Here is a 21,884-nt window from a genome sequence, read left to right on the forward strand (position 1 = left end):
GTCAGTTCCTTTGTTTTCTAATAATATGTTATTTTTCCTCCATAATCTATCTTGTCCATAATTACTATACCATTTGTTTTGTCTGCTATCGTAAGGTGAAATCCAGGATCTTTCCTTAATTTATGGTATAACTTAACAAATATTTGAGTTGCAGAAGTCTGAGCGAAGCTCACTCCTCTGCAACACAATTCTCCTCAAAGCTTTGTTAAGTTATACCATGAATTAAGGAAAGATCCTGGACTTCATCTTACGATAGCAGACAAACCAAATGCTATAGTAATTATGAACAAGGTAGATTATGGGGAAAAAATAAACATGATATTAGGAGACAGCGAAACTTAGGCGCCTCTTAAGGGGAGCGTCTTATACATGGCGGAGAGCTCTTGATCGCAACAGTTGGAACTTTTCTTCCATTCTCGAATCGATGAAAATTCAGCTCACTCCTCCCTTCTTCTTCTGCTTCATCAGCGAAGATGATGACGAAAGGATAAATAGCCCGCTTATCCAGCCCCGCTCCAACGATCATTCCGAGGTAGTGTTGTAGTGACTGTCTCACTCCAACCCATGGAAAGTGAATTATCTTGTGGACATCGGCGACCTACAGGTGGAAAATCGAATGTTGATCCAGTAGGTCCTCCGATGGTGGGAGAACTGCCGGAAGTTGCCTGCAGGTCAGGAATGGCAACAGTAACTCTGAGACTTCTAGCGATTTTCCTAAGCCATGTTCGGCTAATTCTGAATGTGTCACCATGGTGGTGAACGCCTGCTGGAGTAAGAGGTAGTTGCTATCCCAATAATACTACCAACCACACTGAAAACGAATATAGTTCTTGGTGCAGTATAACAGTAGTTCTTCGTTCATTCTCCAAGCAGCTTCCCCACATCGTTCTTACTTTATATGTTTGATGAAGCACTTCCCTATTCTCCTGGCTTCATTTCTCACGGCGACATTTCTTACTGACCTCTGTGTTAAATTCAGAACCGATTTCATTTGATAGCCCAGTGTCTGAGACCAGTCCTTTGAGACCATAGCTTCCACCCTGACCATAGCTTCACCCTGACAACGGACCTGGCTCTTTTCACAATTTAACAATTTACGGATCGTTTGCACATCAAACGACAAAATGAATTATGGATATCTGCCAAATGAGTCGACATGCAACCCTTTGCTAACTAAGAAACTCATCACCTGCAATCCCCTTCCTACAAGAATTTTCTTGTTCTAGCCCCACAATGTTTGATGCTCTGAAGACTGGGATGCATTATCATTGTAAATGTTACGCTGCATTGGCCACCAGACAGCCACGTCTCCATGCTATTGGCAACACCCTCCTTTTAGTGAAATAACATTCCTTCTTTAATTTTTCCAGTGGGACCATCATTCTCCCACACTCGCATCATGCTGCCTTCCTCTTCCCCGACTCCAGAATGCATTATTAAGGCCACAATAATGTTTTCTGAAGAGACTTCCAGAAAGTGACCTCGACAAGTCTCTTCTTTAATGGAGTAAATTCTCAGGACCCTCGACTACAACTCAATCCACAAGCACACCGTATGACTGACTAACAATAAACATCCCAACATCTTTCCCACAACCCTTCTAAGTTTTCCATGTAACACGCATCTTCCTTCTAACAATAACTAACAATCTACCACGTGCAGCTCATGCCTTTACCACCTCGTATCGACTTTACCGAACACTAGAGTATCATTACTTGTCCTCTTATATCATTGTCTTACTGGTAATTAATATTGTCAGCATTACGAAAGGAATATTAGAGGAAACAGAGAAAATTCTCCAAATGTTGCTTTCCCATTCGAACTTTCTGTTTTTGGCTGTGTTCTTTTGCAGTCCTTTGTCCCTTATCTTGATGAGTAGTACAATGAGTGTACATTTTTTTGTGCGCAATGGTATCCCACATTCCCGAGTTTCCTTTCACACTCCACTGTAGTCGGTATCTATTTAGACAATGGGTCCATTATCAGCTCATTAGCATCTCTTTCACGTCCCACTGCCTTCACCCGATATGCAAACCTTCCGTTCATCACTGCTTGTGTTGTTTCTTTTATTAGGTAATTTAAGCTATCACTATTTACTCTGAGAAGGCACACACTGTGATTCAGAGACCTGTTAATTTTTGTTCTCTGCATGTCTTTATCACCAGTGTTCCAACACATCTTGACATCCGAACACGCATGCTCCTGTTTTCAGATATCTCTATCTGTTACTCTTCCATAGTGTATTTAAATAAACACTCTCCACGACAGAAATAATTTTTTTCGTTACTTCCCAAGAAACCTCTCTTCTTGAGAAGACTTGCCACGAGTTGTGGCAAGTCTTCGTCACAGGTGTTCTCACTGCAGCAACGCTCACCATCTCTGGACCTCAGGGAAACTTTTTAAGACAGGTTTCCCTCGTGGTCTTACAACAACATTTGTGTGGTTCGTTTTGAAGATGCGTGTTGTCGCTGTTGTTACAACCACGTTGTAGATAGCTTTTAATCTTACAAATAAGTAAGAGCACACGCAAGTTAGGATATATGGAGAGATAAATGAACTTGATTGTATGTTTAAACACAGTAAATTACTCTACCATTATGTACAAAGTTTCAAAAAAATTGTGAAAGTTAGAAGGCAAGTACAGAGTTGACACTGCCACCGTCCATTACTCTCGTTGCGACACTGTCAAAGTGGATGGCTATCACTACTCGTGTTTCCCAAGGGCTCCATTTATCTTCCTCCACTCTGCAGTCCAGACCAGAGAAGCAGTCTGTATCGCTGGGCTTAGCCTCTGATACTGATAAACTTTACAATGTTCCCTTTACTTTAAATTAACTCTCGTCATTGCTGCCTGAGCACTAACCTATGACAGCTGTTGCTGATGATATACATGTTTACATTCTTCAACACTCAAGTTCTTCATCACTACTCTTCCTCTTCCTTTAAAAAGGATCGGGTTTGAAAATGTTCTTTTTAAGTTTCCTTTTCCTTGATGGTAGATCCTTTTAACCCAATAGCGGCATTTTGTGCCTCGGGATTAAAAAAATCTCTTCATTTGTGGTGAAGGTCTGCGTAAAAACAGTGTTGTGGCTAGACCAGGCTGCTGGGCAGTGCGTTCAAAATTTATCGTGAAAATGGGACGAGGAAAACCTCAGAGCCACTGAGCGTGTGTATAGTTGTATGATGGAGGGTGACTGGACCGTGTATATTTGTATGATGGTAGGTGACTGGACCGTGTATATTTGTATGATGGTGGGTGACTGGACCGTGTATATTTGTATGATGGTGGGTGACTGGACCGTGTATATTTGTATGATGATAGGTGACTGGACCATGTATAGTTGTATGATAAGAACATAAGAACGAAGGAACACTGCAGAAGGCCTACTGGCCCATGCGAGGCAGGTCCAAGTCTCCTACCGGCTTAAGCCAATGCACCCAACCTAGTCAGGTCAGGTCACATTGACTTAAGGGAGGAACACGGCAACCGACCTGGTAGCACAAGCTATCAGGTCCAACTCACACCCACCCACATCCACTCATGTATTTATCCAACCTATTTTTAACGCTACACAACGTTCTGGCCTCTATAACTGTACTCGGGAGTTTTTTCCACTCATCCACAACTCTATTACCAAACCAGTACTTTCCTATATCCTTCCTGAATCTGAATTTTTCCAACTTAAAACCATTGCTGCGAGTCCTGTCTAGGCTAGATATTTTCAGCACACTATTTACATCCCCTTTATTTATTCCTGTCTTCCATTTATACACCTCAATCATATCCCCCCTAATTCTTCGTCTTTCTAGAGAGTGCAGATTCAGGGCCCTTAGTCTATCCTCATAGGGAAGGTTTCTGATACATGGGATCAACTTTGTCATCCTCCTTTGTTGTGTACGAATGGTATATAATACCGACAAGATGAGATTAAGACACATGTGCAACATCTGGGTATCTTTATTGTAGACGTTTCGCCATCCAGTGGCTTTATCAATACAAATTCTTAGGACATAACTTGAAGACAGTAGAACTATGTACAGAAGATGAGGTAATCAGTCCCTCAACCTAAGAGTAGGTGCGAAGAGCACCATAGTCGTGGAGAATCTCCACGACTATGGTGCTCTTCGCACCTACTCCTAGGTTGAGGGACTGATTACCCTTCTTCTGTACATAGTTCTACTGTCTTCAAGTTATGTCCTAAGAATTTGTATTGATAAAGCCACTGGATGGCGAAACGTCTACAATAAAGATACCCAGATGTTGCACATGTGTCTTAATCTCATCCTCCTTTGTACATTTTCCAGAGAATTTATATCCATTCTGTAATACGGTGACCAAAACTGTGCAGCATAATCTAAATGAGGCCTAACCAAGGATGTATAGAGTTGAAGAACAACCTGAGGACTCCTATTATTTATGCTTCTTGATATGAAGCCAAGGATTCTATTAGCTTTATTGCGAACACTTATGCACTGTTGTCTTGGTTTCAGATTACTGCTAACCAGAACTCTTTTTCGCAATCCGTAATATTAAGATCTACATTATTTAGTTTATATGTGGCATGGTTATTGTCCTGTCCAACATTTAGAATTTTGCATTTGTCTATATTAAACTGCATCTGCCACTTCTCCGACCACTGCATCAGTCTATTCAAATCTTCCTGGAGTGCTCGAATGTCCTCGTCAGAATGAATTCGACAGCCTATTTTGGTGTCATCGGCAAACTTGCCGATGTCGCTCTTTATGCCCTCATCTATGTCGTTTATGTAGATTGTGAACAGCAGGGGGCCCAACACTGACCCCTGTGGAACACCGCTCGTGACGCTTCCCCACTCTGATTTCTCCCCATTTATGCAAACTCTCTGCTGCCTATTTGTAAACCATGCCTCTATCCAGGAAAAAAATTCTCCTCCTATTCCATGTGCCTTAATTGTCCTCAATAGTCTCTGATGTGGGACCCTGTCAAAAGCCTTACTGAAGTCCATATACACAATATCATATTCATTACCATGATCTACCTCCTCAAATACCTTAGTGAAAAAAGTTAATAAATTCGTAAGGCAGGAACGCCCCTTTGTAAAACCATGCTGATATTCGTTGATTAATTTATGCTTTTCAAGGTGGCTACGAACTGCCTCGGCAATTATTGATTCCATAAATTTTCCCACTATGGAGGTTAGGCTTATTGGTCTATAGTTCGAAGCTAAGGACCTGTCACCTGTTTTGAAAATAGGTATCACATTTGCCATTTTCCACTTATCTGGCACCATGAGGGTGACTGGACCGTGTATATTTGTATGATGGTAGGTGACTGGACCGTGTATAGTTGTATGATGGAGGGTGACTGGACCGTGTATATTTGTATGATGGTAGGTGACTGGACCGTGTATAGTTGTATGATGGAGGGTGACTGGACCGTGTATATTTGTATGATGGTAGGTGACTGGACCGTGTATAGTTGTATGATGGAGGGTGACTGGACCGTGTATATTTGTATGATGGTGGGTGACTGGACCGTGTATGGTTGTATGATGGTTGGTGACTGGACCGTGTATAGTTGTATGATGGTGGGTGACCGGACCGTATGTGGTTGTATGATGGTTGGTGACTGGACCGTGTATAGTTGTATGATGGTGGGTGGCTGGACCGTGTATAGTTGTATGATGATGGGTGACTGGACCGTGTCTTTCAGTGGGTGGCTGGACCGTGTCTTTCAGTGGTGGTTGGACCGTGTCTTCCAGTGGGTGGCTGGACCGTGTCTTCCGGTGTGTGGCTGAACCGTGTATAGTTGTATGACGTTGGGTGACTGGACCGTGTATAGGTGTATTACGGTGGGTGACTGGACCGTGTATAGTTGTATGAAGGTGGGTGACTGGACCGTGTATAGTTGTATGAAGGTGGGTGACTGGACCGTGTATAGTTGTATGAAGGTGGGTGACTGGAACGTGTATTGTTGTATGACGGTGGGTGGCTGGATCGTGTATAGTTGTATGCTGGTGGGTGACTGGACCGTGTATAGTTGTATGACGGTTGGTGACTGGACGGTGTATAGTTGTATGCTGGTGGGTGACTGGACCGTGTATAGTTGTATGACGGTGGGTGGCTGGACCGTGTATAGTTGTATGATGGTGGGTGACTGGACCGTGTATAGTTGTATGCTGGTGGGTGACTGGACCGTGTATAGTTGTATGACGGTGGGTGGCTGGACCGCGTATAGTTGTATGCTGGTGGGTGACTGGACCGTGTATAGTTGTATGCTGGTGGGTGACTGGACCGTGTATAGTTGTATGATGATGGGTGACTGGACCGTGTATAATTGTATGCTGGTGGGTGACTGGACCGTGTATAGTTGTTTGACGGTGGGTGGCTGGACCGTGTATAGTTGTATGCTGGTGGGTGACTGGACCGTGTATAGTTGTATGCTGGTGGGTGACTGGACCGTGTATAGTTGTATGAAGGTGGGTGACAGGACCGTGTATAGTTGTATGACGGTGGGTGGCTGGACCGTGTATAGTTGTATGCTGGTGGGTGACTGGACCGTGCATAGTTGTATGACGGTGGGTGACTGGACGGTGTATAGTTGTATGCTGGTGGGTGACTGGACCGTGTATAGTTGTATGACGGTGGGTGGGTGGCTGGACCGTGTATAGTTGTATGATGGGTGACTGGACCGTGTATAGTTGTATGCTGGTGGGTGACTGGACCGTGTATAGTTGTATGACGGTGGGTGGCTGGACCGCGTATAGTTGTATGCTGGTGGGTGACTGGACCGTGTATAGTTGTATGCTGGTGGGTGACTGGACCGTGTATAGTTGTATGCTGGTGGGTGACTGGACCGTGTATAGTTGTATGATGATGGGTGACTGGACCGTGTATAGTTGTATGCTGGTGGGTGACTGGACCGTGTATAGTTGTATGCTGGTGGGTGACTGGACCGTGTATAGTTGTATGCTGGTGGGTGACTGGACCATGTATAGTTGTATGACGGTGGGTGGGTGGCTGGACCGTGTATAGTTGTATGCTGGTGGGTGACTGGACTATGTATAGTTGTATGCTGGTGGGTTACTGGACCGTGTATAGTTGTATGATGATGGGTGACTGGACCGTGTATAGTTGTATGCTGGTGGGTGACTGAACCGTGTATAGTTGTATGCTGGTGGGTGACTGGACCGTGTATAGTTGTATGCTGGTGGGTGACTGGACCGTGTATAGTTGTATGCTGGTGGGTGACTGGACCGTGTATAGTTGTATGATGGTGGGTGACTGGACCGTGTATAGTTGTATGCTGGTGGGTGACTGGACCGTGTATAGTTGTATGCTGGTGGGTGACTGGACCGTGTATAGTTGTATGCTGGTGGGTGACTGGACCGTGTATAGTTGTATGCTGGTGGGTGACTGGACCGTGTATAGTTGTATGATGGTGGGTGACTGGACCGTGTATAGTTGTATGCTGGTGGGTGACTGGACCGTGTATAGTTGTATGCTGGTGGGTGACTGGACCGTGTATAGTTGTATGCTGGTGGGTGACTGGACCGTGTATAGTTGTATGCTGGTGGGTGACTTTACCGTGTATAGTTGTATGCTGGTGGGTGGCTGGACCGTGTATAGTTGTATGCTAGTGGGTGACTGGACCGTGTATAGTTGTATGCTGGTGGATGACTGGACCGTGTATAGTTGTATGTTGGTGGGTGGCTGGACCGTGTATAGTTGTATGCTGGTGGGTGACTTTACCGTGTATAGTTGTATGCTGGTGGGTGGCTGGACCGTGTATAGTTGTATGCTGGTGGGTGACTGGACCGTGTATAGTTGTATGCTGGTGGGTGACTGGACCGTGTATAGTTGTATGTTGGTGGGTGGCTGGACCGTGTATAGTTGTATGCTGGTGGGTGGCTGGACCGTGTATAGTTGTATGCTGGTGGGTGACTGGACCGTGTATAGTTGTATGCTGGTGGGTGGCTGGACCGTGTATAGTTGTATGCTGGTGGGTGGCTGGACCGTGTATAGTTGTATGCTGGTGGGTGGCTGGACCGTGTATAGTTGTATGCTGGTGGGTGACTGGACCGTGTATAGTTGTATGCTGGTGGGTGACTGGACCGTGTATAGTTGTATGCTGGTGGGTGGCTGGACCGTGTATAGTTGTATGCTGGTGGGTGGCTGGACCGTGTATAGTTGTATGCTGGTGGGTGGCTGGACCGTGTATAGTTTTATGCTGGTGGGTGACTGGACCGTGTATAGTTGTATGCTGATGGGTGGCTGGACCGTGTATAGTTGTATGCTGGTGGGTGATTGGACCGTGTATAGTTGTATGCTGGTGGGTGACTGGACCGTGTATAGTTGTATGCTGGTGGGTGACTGGACCGTGTATAGTTGTATGCTGGTGGGTGGCTGGACCGTGTATAGTTGTATGCTGGTGGGTGGCTGGACCGTGTATAGTTGTATGCTGGTGGGTGACTGGACCGTGTATAGTTGTATGCTGGTGGGTGGCTGGACCGTGTATAGTTGTATGCTGGTGGGTGGCTGGACCGTGTATAGTTGTATGCTCGTGGGTGGCTGGACCGTGTATAGTTGTATGCTGGTGGGTGGCTGGACCGTGTATAGTTGTATGCTGGTGGGTGACTGGACCGTGTATAGTTGTATGCTGGTGGGTGGCTGGACCGTGTATAGTTGTATGCTGGTGGGTGACTGGACCGTGTATAGTTGTATGCTGGTGGGTGGCTGGACCGTGTATAGTTGTATGCTGGTGGGTGACTGGACCGTGTATAGTTGTATGCTGGTGGGTGACTGGACCGTGTATAGTTGTATGCTGGTGGGTGACTGGACCGTGTATAGTTGTATGCTGGTGGGTGACTGGACCGTGTATAGTTGTATGCTGGTGGGTGACTGGACCGTGTATAGTTGTATGCTGGTGGGTGACTGGACCGTGTATAGTTGTATGTTGGTGGGTGACTGGACCGTGTATAGTTGTATGCTGGTGGGTGACTGGACCGTGTATAGTTGTATGTTGGTGGGTGACTGGACCGTGTATAGTTGTATGCTGGTGGGTGACTGGACCGTGTATAGTTGTATGTTGGTGGGTGACTGGACCGTGTATAGTTGTATGCTGGTGGGTGACTGGACCGTGTATAGTTGTATGATGGTTGGTGACTGGACCGTGTATAGTTGTATGTTGGTGGGTGACTGGACCGTGTATAGTTGTATGCTGGTGGGTGACTGGACCGTGTATAGTTGTATGTTGGTGGGTGACTGGACCGTGTATAGTTGTATGCTGGTGGGTGACTGGACCGTGTATAGTTGTATGTTGGTGGGTGACTGGACCGTGTATAGTTGTATGCTGGTGGGTGACTGGACCGTGTATAGTTGTATGATGGTTGGTGACTGGACCGTGTATAGTTGTATGTTGGTGGGTGACTGGACCGTGTATAGTTGTATGCTGGTGGGTGACTGGACCGTGTATAGTTGTATGCTGGTGGGTGACTGGACCGTGTATAGTTGTATGTTGGTGGGTGACTGGACCGTGTATAGTTGTATGTTGGTGGGTGACTGGACCGTGTATAGTTGTATGATGGTTGGTGACTGGACCGTGTATAGTTGTATGTTGGTGGGTGACTGGACCGTGTATAGTTGTATGCTGGTGGGTGACTGGACCGTGTATAGTTGTATGCTGGTGGGTGACTGGACCGTGTATAGTTGTATGTTGGTGGGTGACTGGACCGTGTATAGTTGTATGTTGGTGGGTGACTGGACCGTGTATAGTTGTATGATGGTTGGTGACTGGACCGTGTATAGTTGTATGTTGGTGGGTGACTGGACCGTGTATAGTTGTATGCTGGTGGGTGACTGGACCGTGTATAGTTGTATGCTGGTGGGTGACTGGACCGTGTATAGTTGTATGTTGGTGGGTGACTGGACCGTGTATAGTTGTATGTTGGTGGGTGACTGGACCGTGTATAGTTGTATGATGGTTGGTGACTGGACCGTGTATAGTTGTATGTTGGTGGGTGACTGGACCGTGTATAGTTGTATGCTGGTGGGTGACTGGACCGTGTATAGTTGTATGCTGGTGGGTGACTGGACCGTGTATAGTTGTATGCTGGTGGGTGACTGGACCGTGTATAGTTGTATGTTGGTGGGTGACTGGACCGTGTATAGTTGTATGCTAGTGGGTGACTGGACCGTGTATAGTTGTATGCTGGTGGGTGACTGGACCGTGTCTTCCAGTGCTGTTGACAATAATGCTGAGCGACTATGCATATAAAAGTAATGCTGCATATGTTTGATAATTCTTAATTGTAAATTTTAGTATAAGGTATTCAACGAACTTCAGATGCAATGCATTACCTGAAATCTTCTGTATTTTATGTGCATTATGAACAATTGTTCATTTTCTTTCAAGAACAAATTATATTGGATTATTATTATTATAATCAAGGGGGAAGCGCTAAACCCGGAAGATTATACAGCGCCTGGGGGGGGATGTGGAAGGCATTCAGGCTTAATTCGGGGAACTGGAGCACAGATCCAATTCCCTAAATCAAGAGTCCCTCACCAAAATTATATTGGAGAACACAAAATCAGCAGTGATGGCATTTTGTTACTCAGGAGAAGTGGGAAAATATCTGGTGACACAGGTCTTAGTGATATAATTGCATGCTTAGTGGAGTTTCAGATCTGAGTGAGACTTTCACCTAACTTTCACCTAACTCACCGCTTCACCTGTCAGAAATATTTATCACGAGATGTGGTATTTAATTTCTTTTACATTAAAAACTCAAATGAGCACAATTCACGTGCTAGGATACACAGTGACTCTCTCTCTGGTTAGGTCAAGCGCATCACTATGTTATTTAAGCTGTTGACAGTCATCTTACCAGACTGTCGCGAATCAAACAACTTATTTTATATATTCATGTTTTCCTGTGTTAGTAGTAGAGTGTGTGATGCAGTTGATGTTGAATTAGTTTCTAAAAACTGTTTAATAGATTAGTAATGTTGGTAGAATTATCGACAATATGTTAGGTAAATGGAAACATGTGCAACTAATGTGACATTTTATTGTGGCAACGTTTCGCTCTCCAGGAACTTTGTCAAGCTTGACAAAATTAATGGCTGATAGATATTATTATGGTAACGCAGTAATAACCTGGTTAGGTTGTCACTGCAAGTATACATGTATGACGTATATTAGGCTCTTAATTCATACTTTAAATATTCAATTCCCTATGTATAAGTATCCAGTATTTTTTAAATTTCTCATTGTTGGTAATCCTTGGTAACGTTTGTAAGTTCACCTGTATACTGGTGCACTAGTGTTGTCTCTACATCACTGTTGGAGTATAATAAGATCACCTGTGTACTGGTGCACTAGTGTTCTCTCCACATCTCTGTTGGAGTATAAGATCACCTGTGTACTGGTGCACTAGTGTTCTCTCCACATCTCTGTTGGAGTATAAGATCACCTGTGTACTGGTGCACTAGTGTTCTCTCCACATCTCTGTTGGAGTATAAGATCACCTGTGTACTGGTGCGCTAGTGTTCTCTCTACATCACTGTTGGAGTATAAGATCACCTGTGTACTGGTGCACTAGTGTTCTCTCTACAACGCTGCTGGAGTATAAGATCACCTGTGTACTGGTGCACTAGTGTTTTCTCTACAACACTGCTAAGTATAAGTTCACCTGTGTACCGGTCCACTAGTGTTCTCTCTCTACAACACTGTTGGAGTATAAGATCACCTTTGTACTGGCCCACTAGTGTTCTCTCTCTACAACACTGCTGGAGTATAAGATCACCTGTGTGCTGGTGCACTAATGTTCTCTCTACAACACTGCTAAATATTAGTTCACCTGTGTACTGGTCCACTAGTGTTCTCTACAACACTGTTGGAGTATAAGATCACCTGTGTACTGGTACACTAGTGTTCTCTCTACAACACTGTTTTAGTATAAGATCACCTGTGTACTGGTGCACTAATTTTCTCTCTACAACACTGTTGGAGTATAAGATCACCTGTGTACTGGTGCACTAGTGTTCTCTCTACAACACTGTTGGAGTATAAGATCACCTGTGTACTGGTGCACTAGTGTTCTCTCTATAACACTGTTGGAGTACAAGATCACCTGTGTACTGGTGCACAAGTGTTCTCTCTACAACACTGTTGGAGTATAAGATCACCTGTGTACTGGTGCACTAGTGTTCTCTCTATAACACTGTTGGAGTACAAGATCACCTGTGTACTGGTGCACTAGTGTTCTCTCTACAACACTGTTGGAGTATAAGATCACCTGTGTACTGGTGCACTAGTGTTCTCTCTACATCACTGTTGGAGTATAAGATCACCCGTGTACTGGTGCACTAGTGTTCTCTCCACATCTCTGTTGGAGTATAAGATCACCTGTGTACTGGTGCACTAGTGTTCTCTCTACAACACTGTTGGAGTATAAGATCACCTGTGTACTGGTGCACTAGTGTTCTCTCTACAACATTGTTGGAGTATATGATCACCTGTGTACTGGTGCACTAGTGTTCTCTCTACAACACTGTTGGAGTATAAGATCACCTGTGTACTGGTGCACTAGTGTTCTCTCTACATCACTGTTGGAGTATAAGATCACCTGTGTACTGGTGCACTAGTGTTCTCTCCACATCTCTGTTGGAGTATAAGATCACCTGTGTACTGGTGCACTAGTGTTCTCTCCACATCTCTGTTGGAGTATAAGATCACCTGTGTACTGGTGCACTAGTGTTCTCTCTACAACACTGTTGGAGTATAAGATCACCTGTGTACTGGTGCACTAGTGTTCTCTCTACAACACTGTTGGAGTATAAGATCACCTGTGTACTGGTGCACTAGTGTTCTCTCCACATCTCTGTTGGAGTATAAGATCACCTGTGTACTGGTGCACTAGTGTTCTCTCTACAACACTGTTGGAGTATAAGATCACCTGTGTACTGGTGCGCTAGTGTTCTCTCTACAACACTGTTGGAGTATAAGATCACCTGTGTACTGGTGCACTAGTGTTCTCTCTACAACACTGTTGGAGTATAAGATCACCTGTGTACTGGTGCACTAGTGTTCTCTCTACAACACTGTTGGAGTATAAGATCACCTGTGTACTGGTGCACTAGTGTTCTCTCTACAACACTGTTGGAGTATAAGATCACCTGTGTACTGGTGCACTAGTGTTCTCTCTACAACAATGTTGGAGTATAAGATCACCTGTGTACTGGTGCACTAGTGTTCTCTCTACAACACTGTTGGAGTATAAGATCACCTGTGTACTGGTGCACTAGTGTTCTCTCTACAACACTGTTGGAGTATAAGATCACCTGTGTACTGGTGCACTAGTGTTCTCTCTACAACACTGTTGGAGTATAAGATCACCTGTGTACTGGTGCAATAGTGTTCTCTCTACAACACTGTTGGAGTATAAGATCACCTGTGTACTGGTGCACTAGTGTTCTCTCTACAACATTGTTGGAGTATAAGTTCATCTGTGTACTGGTGCACTAGTGTTCTCTCTACAACATTGTTGGAGTATAAGTTCATCTGTGTACTGGTGCACTAGTGTTCTCTCTACAACATTGTTGGAGTATATTGTAATGTTTGTACTAGTCTGCATATTTTAGTGAAGAATTATACATATCCGCAACACCTGTGTATCTTTATTCAGTAGACGTCCCGTCAACTAGTGACTTCATCAATACATTACAAAAGATGTTGCATATGTGCCGAATTCATCATTATGTTGGTAATACACACCACTGATATACACGCATAGTGTGAATATCTGCCTGGCCCGGGTACACAGGTAGGCGTCAGACACACACGCAGCTGTCCTCCTATACAAGCGTCGGTTTTTTTTTTTTACCGTGACTGCAGATGAGAAAAAGTGACGGTTACTCAGAATATGAACGTTGGTTTTGTGCAATGTTCGTTTTATGCTTCTGTTCGATTATTAAATCTCGCTTTTTAAGCCTTTTTTACATTCATTGATGTTAAATTGTTGTAATTGGTTCAAATTGGTTAACTGGTGTTAACCTTGTCTAAAGCAGCGTCTGTAGCGACAGCTAAATTTGTATTTTCGAAACCAACGTTGGAGTTAGGAGGAGAGGTGTCCACAACAGTAGGAACACAGGAGAGGTGTCCACAACAGTAGGAACACAGGAGAGGTGTCCACAACAGTAGGAACACAGGAGAGGTGTCCACAACAGTAGGAACACAGGAGAGGTGTCCACAACAGTAGGAACACAGGAGAGGTGTCCACAACAGTAGGAACACAGGAGAGGTGTCCACAACAGTAGGAACACAGGAGAGGTGTCCACAACAGTAGGAACACAGGAGAGGTGTCCACAACAGTAGGAACACAGGAGAGGTGTCCACAACAGTAGGAATACAGGAGAGGTGTCCACAACAGTAGGAACACAGGAGAGGTGTCCACAACAGTAGGAACACAGGAGAGGTGTCCACAACAGTAGGAACACAGGAGAGGTATCCACAACAGTAGGAACACAGGAGAGGTGTCCACAACAGTAGGAACACAGGAGAGGTGTCCACAACAGTAGGAACACAGGAGAGGTGTCCACAACAGTAGGAACACATGAGAGGTGTCCACAACAGTAGGAACACATGAGAGGTGTCCACAACAGTAGGAACACATGAGAGGTGTCCACAACAGTAGGAACACAGGAGAGGTGTCCACAACAGTAGGAACACAGGAGAGGTGTCCACAACAGTAGGAACACATGAGAGGTGTCCACAACAGTAGGAACACAGGAGAGGTGTCCACAACAGTAGGAACACAGGAGAGGTTTCCACAACAGTAGGAACACATGAGAGGTGTCCACAACAGTAGGAACACAGGAGAGGTGTCCACAACAGTAGGAACACAGGAGAGGTGTCCACAACAGTAGGAACACAGGAGAGGTGTCCACGACAGTAGAAACACATGAGAGGTGTCCACAACAGTAGGAACACAGGAGAGGTGTCCACAGCAGTAGGAACACAGGAGAGGTGTCCACAACAGTAGGAACACAGGAGAGGTGTCCACAACAGTAGGAACACAGGAGAGGTGTCCACAACAGTAAGAACACAGGAGAGGTGTCCACAACAGTAGGAACACATGAGAGGTATCCACAACAGTAGGAACACAGGAGAGGTGTCCACAACAGTAGGAACACAGGAGAGGTGTCCACAACAGTAGGAACACATGAGAGGTGTCCACAACAGTAGGAACACAGGATAGGTGTCCACAACAGTAGGAAGGGAGAGAGGTGTCCACAACAGTAGGAACACAGGAGAGGTGTCCACAACAGTAGGAACACAGGAGAGGTGTCCACAACAGTAGGAACACAGGAGAGGTGTCCACAGCAGTAGGAACACAGGAGAGGTGTCCACAACAGTAGGAACACAGGAGAGGTGTCCACAACAGTAGGAACACATGAGAGGTGTCCACAACAGTAGGAACACATGAGAGGTGTCCACAACAGTAGGAACACATGAGAGGTGTCCACAACAGTAGGAACACATGAAAGGAGTCCACAACAGTAGGAACACTGGAGAGGTGTCCACAACAGTAGGAACACAGGAGAGGTGTCCACAACAGTAGGAACACAGGAGAGGTGTCCACAACAGTAGGAACACAGGAGAGGTGTCCACAACAGTAGGAACACAGGAGAGGTGTCCACAACAGTAGGAACACATGAGAGGTGTCCACAACAGTAGGAACACAGGAGAGGTGTCCACAACAGTAGGAACACAGGAGAGGTGTCCACAACAGTAGGAACACAGGAGAGGTGTCCACAACAGTAGGAACACAGGAGAGGTGTCCACAACAGTAGGAACACAGGAGAGGTGTCCACAACAGTAGGAACACAGGAGAGGTGTCCACAACAGTAGGAACACATGAGAGGTGTCCACAACAGTAGGAACACAGGAGAGGTGTCCACAACAGTAGGAACACATGAGAGGTGTCCACAACAGTAGGAACACATGAGAGGTGTCCACAACAGTAGGAACACAGGAGAGGTGTCCACAACAGTAGGAACACAGGAGAGGTGTCCACAACAGTAGGAACACATGAGAGGTGTCCACAACAGTAGGAACACATGAGAGGTGTCCACAACAGTAGGAACACAGGATAGGTGTCCACAACAGTAGGAACACAGGAGAGGTGTCCACAACAGTAGGAACACATGAGAGGTGTCCACAACAGTAAGAACACATGAGAGGTGTCCACAACAGTAGGAACACAGGAGAGGTGTCCACAACAGTAGGAACACATGAGAGGTGTCCACAACAGTAGGAACACATGAGAGGTGTCCACAACAGTAGGAACACAGGATAGGTGTCCACAACAGTAGGAACACAGGAGAGGTGTCCACAACAGTAGGAACACAGGAGATGTGTCCACAACAGTAGGAACACATGAGAGGTGTCCACAACAGTAGGAACACAGGAGAGGTGTCCACAACAGTAGGAACACATGAGAGATGTCCACAACAGTAGGAACACATGAGAGGTGTCCACAACAGTAGGAACACATGAGAGGTGTCCACAACAGTAGGAACACATGAGAGGTGTCCACAACAGTAGGAACACAGGAGATGTGTCCACAACAGTAGGAACACATGAGAGGTGTCCACAACAGTAGGAACACATGAGAGGTGTCCACAACAGTAGGAACACAGGAGATGTGTCCACAACAGTAGGAACACATGAGAGGTGTCCACAACAGTAGGAACACAGGAGAGGTGTCCACAACAGTAGGAACACATGAGAGGTGTCCACAACAGTAGGAACACAGGAGAGGTGTCCACAACAGTAGGAACACAGGATAGGTGTCCACAACAGTAGGAACACAGGAGAGGTGTCCACAACAGTAGGAACACATGAGAGGTGTCCACAACAGTAGGAACACATGAGAGGTGTCCACAACAGTAGGAACACAGGATAGGTGTCCACAACAGTAGGAACACAGGAGAGGTGTCCACAACAGTAGGAACACATGAGAGGTGTCCACAACAGTAGGAACACAGGAGAGGTGTCCACAACAGTAGGAACACAGGAGAGGTGTCCACAACAGTAGGAACACAGGAGAGGTGTCCACAACAGTAGGAACACAGGAGAGGTGTCCACAACAGTAGGAACACAGGAGAGGTGTCCACAACAGTAGGAACACAGGAGAGGTGTCCACAACAGTAGGAACACATGAGAGGTGTCCACAACAGTAGGAACACAGGAGAGGTGTCCACAACAGTAGGAACACACACAATTTTTTTTTTTGCATTACACACTGAATAACAGCTGGTGTGTTCAACATTGGGAGTTGTACAGCATTACAGCGAGTGTTCGTGCCTGGAGGAGGTGAACAACGCCACTGTGTGGAGAGAGATGAGTGAGGCCACCAGTGTCGTCTACCAAGGTGTGGGCACCAGCTGTCCCTCTCAGTGCCACGCTCTCCCTCCTCTCATGATTGGATTTTCCTTCTTCTTCTTCCTGATGATCATGGACAAGATTCCGTACCTCCAGGCCACCCTGAGGTAGCACTTGAGCACTTGCTGCCCCTCCGGGCTACACAGAGTTACAACTTGAGCACTGACTGCCTCTCCCTTTCCCCCTCACAACCCTGCTCATACATGCTGATCTAAATGCTTTTCTTCATTTGCGATATTTTCTCTTTTTAACTGTGGCTGTGAGAATGTGCTGATGTATTGTATGACCTGATCATGGAAGTAGTGTCAGACTTGCCACAGTAACTCTTGCCTCGTCTCCGGTAATAAAAAACTATGAATATTTCGGTCAGCTCTGTACTGAGATGTAGGATTTCTCTCGTCACAAGAGTTCTTGGGGTCAGGTCAGACGTGGCCCGGGAGCCATGCGTCGACCTCTCGTGGCTGTGCATTGTTGATAAATCTGACATTTAGTTTACTTTTAAGAGGCCTTCCCATAACTACAATTAGTTACAATACAAAAATAACCCGTACATAGGAGAAAGAAGCTTATGACGACGTTTCGGTCCAACTTGGACCATCAAAACGTCGTTACCAGTTTCATTCTCCAATGTGCAGGTTGTTTATGTATTGTTCCAGTCACGATATTATGGCTTTTTGTTACTTACAATTAGTTAATGGCCACTTGATTTAAAATTCCTTTAAAGAGGCCATTAATAATATTAATATATAAATCTGCAATATATATTTTTCTAAACTGACTCATCCCATCTTTTTTTTTAATCAGTGTTAGTATTAACCTTGTTGCTAAGAGTCAAATAGTGACTGTTTATGAGTCTTAACAGTGAGTATCTGACTGTGTAATGAAGCGTACTCTCGCTGGGACCACATTTTGTGCTCGCGAATCAAAATTTTTAATTACCTCTTTGTAATGTGTCATTTATTAGTATTGTGGCATGTTATAAATAGTTAAGTTTTGTTAAGATACGACAGTGTAACATAATCAAACATAGTCTGACATAAATAGCTTGAACTGAGAAATCTGAAGAAAATCGTATGTGAGAAATTGACTTAAAATTTACGAGGATGAGTTGACTGACTAAAAGAACTTTAAACCAGAGTGATGAACCTGGGTTTTTTCTAACTTTTTACTATAATAATAATAATAATAATAATAATAATAATAATAATAATAATAATAATAATAATAAAATAATTATTATTATTATTGTTTAGTATTGTGATTAGATATCAGCTTCTGCTTTTCATTTGAGAAATCTTTTACGGTTGTTTTCAGGTTGATTATTACACCGGCTCCTGCAGCTTTGTTAATTTTATATATGTGACCCTAGCAATACCCTAGCAACCCTAGCAATACCCTAGCAACCCTAGCAATACCCTAGCAACCCTAGCAATACCCTAGCAACCCTAGCAATACCCTAGCAACCCTAGCAATATATTAGAAGTGGTATCACCAGACTTGCTAGCATGAAATTTTATTCTGCCCTTTTTTAGTTGGAATGTTTGTGTGTGTCTACAGGTGTTCACTGGGTGCGTGTGTGTGTCTGGCGTGCCCTCGCCCACAGTGACCCCAACACTGGCAACCAGTCCAGGGGTAGGCGATGCCCGCCTTGCCCCTGACTCAGCCCTGCGGGAGAAGTGCCCAGCAGGCTGTTCCCTTATGGCAATATTTCTTGTCATATTCTTCGTTGTGATGATTCTTACTTTTATCATTAGTTTGCCTGCGCTCTCGGGCACTTTAAGGTAAGTGGTGCTCTTAAGTGAGTGTTGTGGGCAGAGTTTGGGCATTATGCCACAAGTGTTGAACATAACATGGCGTTAGATATCGTAGGTGGTTGAAGCCTCGAAATCTTGAAGAATTAGTCTCTGCACCCACAATTAGGTGAGCACAATAAGGTGAGTACAATGTACCACCTGCAGTACTACACAGTGTACCACCTGCAGTACTACACAGTGTACCACCTGCAGTACTACACAGTGTACCACCTGCAGTACTACACAGTGTACCACCTACAGTACTACACAGTGTACCACCTGCAGTACTACACAGTGTACCACCTGCAGTACTACACAGTGTACCACCTACAGTACTACACAGTGTACCACCTGCAGTACTACACAGTGTACCACCTGCAGTACTACACAGTGTACCACCTGCAGTACTACACAGTGTACCACCTGCAGTACTACACATTGTACCACCTCCAGTACTACACAGTGTACCACCTGCAGTACTACACAGTGTACCACCTGCAGTACTACACAGTCTACGAACTGCAGTAATACACAGTGTTCCACCTGCAGTACTACACAGTGTACCACCTGCAGTACTACACAGTGTACCACCTGCAGTACTACATAGCGTACCACCTGCAGTACTACACAGTGTACGAACTGCAGTACTGCACAGTGTACCACCTGCAGTACTACACAGTGTACCACCTGCAGTACTACACAGTGTACCACCTGCAGCATTACACAGTGTACCACCTGCAGTACTACACAGTGTACCACCTGCAGTACTACACAGTGTACCACCTGCAGTATTACACAGTGTACGAACTGCAGTACTACACAGTGTACCACCTGCAGTACTACACAGTGTACAAACTGCAGTACTACACAGTGTACAAACTGCAGTACTACACAGTGTACCACCTGCAGTGCTACACAGTGTACCACCTGCAGTACTACACAGTGTACGAACTGCAGTACTGCACAGTGTACCACCTGCAGTACTACACAGTGTACCACCTGCAGTACTACACAGTGTACCACCTGCAGCACTACACAGTGTACCACCTGCAGTACTACACAGTGTACCACCTGCAGTGCTACACAGTGTACCACCTGAAGTGCTACACAGTGTACCACCTGCAGTATTACACAGTGTACGAACTGTAGTACTACACAGTGTACCACCTGCAGTATTACACAGTGTACGAACTGCAGTACTACACAGTGTACCACCTGCAGTACTACACAGTGTACAAACTGCAGTACTACACAGTGTGCGAACTGCAGTACTACACAGTGTACCACCTGCAGTACTACACAGTGTACCACCTGCAGTACTACACAGTGTACCACCTGCAGTACTACACAGTGTCCCACCTGCAATACTACACAGTGTACCACCTGCAGTACTACACAGTGTACCACCTGCAGTACTACACAGTGTGCCACCTGCAGTACTGCACAGTGTACCACCTGCAGTACTACACAGTGTACCAACTGCAGTACTACACAGTGTACGAACTGCAATACTACACAGTGTACCACCTGCAGTACTACACAGTGTACCACCTACAGTACTACACAGTGTACGAACTGCAGTACTACACGGTGTACGAACTGCAGTACTACACAGTGTACCACCTGCAGTACTGCACAGTGTACCACCTGCAGTACTACACAGTGTACGAACTGCAGTACTACACGGTGTACGAACTGCAGTACTACACAGTGTACCACCTGCAGTACTACACAGTGTACCACCTGCAGTACTACACAGTGTACCACCTGCAGTACTACACAGTGTACCACCTGCAGTACTACACAGTGTACCACCTGCAGTACTACACAGTGTACCACCTGCAGTACTACACAGTGTACCACCTGCAGTACTACACAGTGTAGCACCTGCAGTACTACACAGTGTACGAACTGCAGTACTACACAGTGTACGAACTGCAGTACTACACAGTGTACCACCTGTAGTACTACACAGTGTACCACCTGCAGTACTACACAGTGTACCACCTGCAGTACTACACAATGTACCACGTGCAGTAGTACACAGTGTACGAACTGCAGTACTACACAGTGTACCACCTGCAGTACTACACAGTGTACCACCTGCAGTACTACACAGTGTACCACCTGCAGTACTACACAGTGTACCACCTGCAGTACTACACAGTGTACCACATGCAGTACTACACAATGTACCACCTGCAGTACTATACAGTGTACCACCTGCAGTACTACACAGTGTACCACCTGCAGTACTACACAGTGTACCACCTGCAGTACTACACAGTGTACCACCTGTAGTACTACACAATGTACCACCTGCAGTACTACACAGTGTACCACCTGCAGTACTACACAGTGTACCACCTGCAGTACTACACACTGTGCCACCTGTAGTACTACACAGTGTACCACCTGCAGTACTACACAGTGTACCACCTGCAGTACTACACAGTGTACCACCTGCAGTACTACACAGTGTACCACCTGCAGTACTACACAGTGTACGAACTGCAGTACTACACAGTGTACCACCTGCAGTACTACACAGTGTACCACCTGCAGTACTACACAGTGTACCACCTGCAGTACTACACAGTGTACCACCTGCAGTACTACACAGTGTACCACCTGCAGTACTACACAGTGTACCACCTGCA

General features: G+C 45.4%; 1 protein-coding gene across 5 annotated transcripts in view; it reads left to right on the forward strand.

Moving 5' to 3' along the window:
* Oatp26F (Organic anion transporting polypeptide 26F) overlaps positions 1-21,884 on the forward strand; it is a 669,510-nt gene that overhangs the window by 627,869 nt on the left and 19,757 nt on the right. For all 5 annotated transcript variants that reach the window (XM_070099851.1, XM_070099848.1, XM_070099850.1 and 2 more), the window contains one exon: positions 18,989-19,212. In XM_070099851.1, the coding sequence (XP_069955952.1) occupies positions 18,989-19,212 (224 nt within the window). The remainder of the gene's footprint in view (positions 1-18,988; positions 19,213-21,884) is intronic.

The sequence above is a fragment of the Cherax quadricarinatus genome, chromosome 69, assembly GCF_038502225.1.
Source record: "Cherax quadricarinatus isolate ZL_2023a chromosome 69, ASM3850222v1, whole genome shotgun sequence".
Classification (NCBI taxonomy): Eukaryota; Metazoa; Arthropoda; class Malacostraca; order Decapoda; family Parastacidae; genus Cherax; species Cherax quadricarinatus.